The sequence below is a fragment of the Arachis hypogaea genome, chromosome 16 (assembly GCF_003086295.3).
Source record: "Arachis hypogaea cultivar Tifrunner chromosome 16, arahy.Tifrunner.gnm2.J5K5, whole genome shotgun sequence".
Lineage (NCBI taxonomy): Eukaryota > Viridiplantae > Streptophyta > Magnoliopsida > Fabales > Fabaceae > Arachis > Arachis hypogaea.
In genome coordinates, this window is record NC_092051.1 from 77,498,769 (window position 1) to 77,503,382 (window position 4,614).

Consider the following 4,614-nt stretch of genomic DNA (forward strand, 5'->3'; position numbering starts at 1 on the left):
GGTGGTAAGGTGTTGGGAGCTCCCCACACTTGGACCTTGAATTATGCTCTTCTCATCAAAACCATTATGGTTGACTTCGGTCACAACATTATCAATTAAATCACACCGGAAAATATAATGGTCCTCCAGTGGATGTCTCATGGCTTCATCAAGATTAAAACTCACCGCTCTTCCATCAATCTCAAAAGAATAAGTACCCGAAAAAGTATCCAATTTAAATTGGGAGGTCTTCAAAAATGGCCTCCCAAGATAAATAGATGATGTTCTTCCGGTGTCACTAGGGGGCATCACAAGAATATGGAAATCAGTCGGGAAAACTAACCCCTTTATACTCACTAGAACATCTTCCGCAATTTCAACCACTGAGATTATGCTCTTATCCGCCAAAACAAAATGGGCCGCCGACTATTTCAACGGTCGAAGCTTCAATGTATCTTAAACAGATAAAGGCATAATGTTAACACAAGCACCTAGATCACACATGCAATCCAGAAATTGTACACCATCTATAGTGCAAGTGACTAGACAAGGACTGGGATCACCACATTTCTCCGGTATAGCACCCATCAAAGCAGAAATTGAGCTTCCCAATGGAATAGTTTCTAAATCATGAATCATTTCCTTGCTCATGCACAAATATTTTAGAAACTTAGCATACTTAGGGACTTGGTGAATAGCATCAAAAAGAGGAATAGTTACCTCAACCTTTTTGAATATCTCCACCATCTTGGGATCTTGCTCCACTTGCTTCTTGGTCTTCCTTGCCAACATAGGAAATGGAATTGGAGTAGCTTCTTCCACGACATTTCCATCCTTAGGAACTCCATCCTTTAGTTGAGCAACTTCTCTTTCAACCACCTCTTGCACCTCATCCTCCTCTTCGACTTCTTCTACCTCAACAATATCATCATCTTGAGTGACTTCTCTTGGGCTTGGCTCTTCAAGACTCCTCTCTTGCAATTTAGTGCCGGACCTCAAGGTAATGGCATTGATGCCACCCTTGGGGTTGGATAAAGGTTGAGAGGGTAGTGCACTAGAACTTGATGGTTGATTGTTGGAGGTAAATGGTGGGTCCACTCGAGAAATAAGAGCTTGTAGAGTGGAGGTAAGACCGGTGAGGCTAGAGTTAAGTGAATTCTGAAGCTCTTTTTGTCCTTGAAGGATAAAATAGAGTGTTTCATTTTGGTTGGAGGAAGAAGGAGGGTAGGTAATTTGAGGGGCTTGTAGTTGGTTGGGTTGAGGTGCTTGAGCTTGTCTTTGGTGTGGTGCTCGGTATGGAGGATTTTGTTGATACCCGGTTCTGTTGATAGTTATTGTTATTCCACCTTTGATTTCCACCATTGTCTCGGCCTCCTTGGTTGTAGTTGTCTCTTTATCCATGGTTGGAATTGTCTCTCCATCCTTGGTTAGGGTTGTCTTGCAAACCTTGGTTGTAGTTACCACCTTGATTATAATTACCGCCTTGTTGATAGTTCCCTTGATTCAGACGGTTGTAATAGGCATTGGTGGCCACCAAGGTGTTGTCTTCTTGGAGTTGTGGACACTCATCAGTGTAGTGAGAATAGCAAGCACATATTCCACAGACTCTTTGGGGGACCAACTGTTGACATTGTTGTTGTTGAGGAGTTGGAGGTTATTATTGATTGAGTTAGAGTTGCTTGAGAATATTGGTCATCTCTCCTAAGTTTTGGTAAGGGCGGCAGTCTCACCACTAGAAAAAACTTCATTTATGGATCTTGGATGATTGTTTCTTTGCCTAGCATGTTGGGTGGACTCGGATAGATTGGTTATAAGTTGCCATGCTTCCTCCGCCGTTCTATACTTTGTCAAGGAACCATTACTTGAAGCATCCAAGAGAATCTTGTCTTGAGGTTTCATTCCTTGGCAAAAGTAGCTAATCAACACTAGAGTGTCAATCATGTGGTGAGGGCTTGAGTCAAGAAGCTTCCGAAAATGTTCCCAATACTCATAGAGAGTTTCCAATTCACCTTGGACAATGCATGAAATTTCCTTCCTTAACCTATCCGTTACCTCCGGAGCAAAGAATTTGTCTAAAAACTCCCTTTCAATCAAATCCTAATCGCCAATAATCTCATAGGGCAAAGTGTAGAACCACTCTTTAGCTCTCCCCTCAAGAGAGAATGGAAAAGCAAATAACCAAATAGTAACCTCATCGGAACTTTCCCGCCTAGTTGTTGAACAAACACCTTGAAAGTCTCTAAGGTGTCTAATAGGATCTTGAGCGGGAAGTCTATGGAACTTGGCTAGAAGATTAATCAAGGCAGTTTTGAGCTCAAAATTAGTATTCAAATCCGGATGACGCACTTGAAGCGGTTGAAGGACATAATTTGGAGCATTGGCCTCTTTAAGAGTGACTCTTCTTGGAGCGGTCATAGTATCTGTACCTAAATCAATGGAAGGGGTATTAGTAGTATCAATGGAAGAGTAGATAGTTCCATCCTTAAATGGTGCTTCAGATTCAACCTCGGATAAGGTTGGTGAATTGGTAGAAACCCATTCACCATCTCCAAAGGCTAACCGACGCAGAGCTTGCCTAATGTGAAATAAAGTCCTTTCAATTTCAGGATCAAATGTAGCTAAGCTCGGATCCGGTAATGAATGCGTCATTGACAAATATAATCGCGTTGTAAGTACAGCTTCTAAAACAACAGAAAATTCTTTCGTACAAATGTTTTGGTTGTCACAAGTAACAAACACTTTAAAATTGATAACCGAAGTATTTAAACCTCGGGTCGTCTTCTCAAGGAACTGCAGGGAGGTGTTCTTATTATTGGTTATGAGTTTTGTAAATTGGGAGTTTTGAAAGTAAGGAACAAGTAATTTAAATGGCAAGTAAAATAAATAAATAACTATAAAATAAACTCTTGGCAAGGTATGAGAACTTGGAAGTCCTATCCTAGTTATCCTTATCAGTGGTGATGAGAATTGAGTTTTAATCCCACTTAGTTAGCCTTTACTAAAGCAAAGGAAGGTCAAGTGGACCAATTAGTTTGATACTCAGGTCCTAGTCAATTCCTAAGAAAGGACTGGAGTTATTGAAGTTCAACTCAATTAGTAAAGACAACAATTTTCAATCACGTTGAGTTTGATAACTCACGAGTTACCAATTACTTTACCAAAGCCAAAAGGGGAAAATCTAATTTATTAATATAAATAAAGGAAAGCAATCATAATTCTGAAATACCTCAAATTATATTAACTAGAAAATCAAATCTTAATATGAATGGTTCATAAGCCAGATTGGCAACATAAGTAATTCAATAAAAGCGTTGAAGTATCTGAAAGTAAAAAAGAAAGATAAAGTAAAAGGAATATTGAACTTGATGAAGAGTTGAAATTCTAAATTGGAATAATAAGAAATCCTAATCCTAAAACCTAAGAGAGAGGAGAGAACCTGTCTCTCTAAAAACTACATCTAAATTATGAAAAGTGAATAATTGAAGACATTCTCCTGAATGGATGCATTCCCCCACTTCATAACCTCTAATCTGTGCCTTCTGGACTTGGATCTGGGCCAAAAAATGTTTCAGAAATTGCTAGGAGCATTTTTTGTATTTTCTGGTGCGTGGCATCTGTCACGCGTCCGCGTGGGTCATGCGGTCGCGTCATCTGGAGTTTTCCTTGTCACACGTTCGCTTCGGTCATGCGTACGCATCATCCGTGTTCTGCATAAGGCACGCGTCCGCGTCGGTCACGCGTTCGCATCGCTGCTTTTTCATGCTAGGCATGCGGCCGCGTCGTTCATGCGTTCGCGTCGTTGCCAGTTTCTTCAAAAACTCAATTTTGTGCTTTCCTTCCATTTTTTGTATGTTTCCTTTCCATCCTTTAAGTCATTCCTACCTTAGAAGATCTGAAACTACTACACACACAAATCACGGCATCGAATGGTAATAAAGGGTAATTAAAATAATTATTTTTAAAGCATAGGAAACATGTTTTTCACATATATCACATAATAAGAAAGGAAAAGTAAAACCATGCAATTTACATGAATAAGTGGGTGAATGGTTGAATAAATAACTTAAATTGAGCACAATATATATCATAAAATATGGGTTTATCAATCTCCCCACACTTAAACAATAGCATGTCCTCATGCTAAGTCCACGATAAAGAGTAAGGTAAGGTTAAAGTGGTGGAATCTCATGCAATGCAATCTATTCTAAATGCAACTACTTAAATGAATCATGCAATTCTAATTGTTATTCACTTGTATATAAAACTTACATGTAGTTAAATTAATTCACATTCTCAAGAAATCATATAAGCATAGCCAAACCCTAGATAATGTTAAAGCACTTTTATAATTGAGATGGGTAAAAATATTTTTCAAACTTGCAAGACAATTAACAATTCAAGCAGAGATATATGGTGATGAGCTATTGAACCCTCACTGGATTTTGTGTTTACTCTCTAGTCACTCAGTGTTTATTGGGTTAATCACTCTATTCTTCTTTTTATCCTTACTTTCTATAACTTTGTTCTTCATCTAACCAATCAACAATTATAGAATACAGACATACAAAAATGATGAGGTCTTTTTCAAGGTTGTAATGGGGCCAAGGTAAAGGTAAGGGTATATGTATAAGGCTA

The 4,614-nt window shown here is 38.8% G+C and overlaps 1 protein-coding gene across 1 annotated transcript; it reads right to left on the minus strand.

Moving 5' to 3' along the window:
• Positions 1-435: 435 nt before the first annotated feature.
• On the minus strand, positions 436-2,628 carry LOC140180141 (uncharacterized). Its single transcript, XM_072220551.1, has 3 exons — positions 2,170-2,628; positions 1,823-2,076; positions 436-1,300 (listed from the first exon to the last, which is right to left on the minus strand). The coding sequence occupies exons 1-3, from the start codon at positions 2,626-2,628 to the stop codon at positions 436-438; spliced, it is 1,578 nt and encodes a 525-aa protein (XP_072076652.1).
• Positions 2,629-4,614: the final 1,986 nt, after the last annotated feature.

Excerpts from the sequence above, each read along its gene's own strand:
- LOC140180141 (XM_072220551.1), bottom strand. The coding sequence starts at position 2,628 with ATGACGCATTCATTACCGGATCCGAGCTTAGCTACATTTGATCCTGAA. Across the intron at positions 2,077-2,169 it reads GGCGGGAAAGTTCCGATGAG|GATTTGATTGAAAGGGAGTT; the intron begins GTTACTATTTGG and ends ATTGGCGATTAG. Across the intron at positions 1,301-1,822 it reads AGTAATGGTTCCTTGACAAA|AACCGGGTATCAACAAAATC; the intron begins GTATAGAACGGC and ends AACTATCAACAG.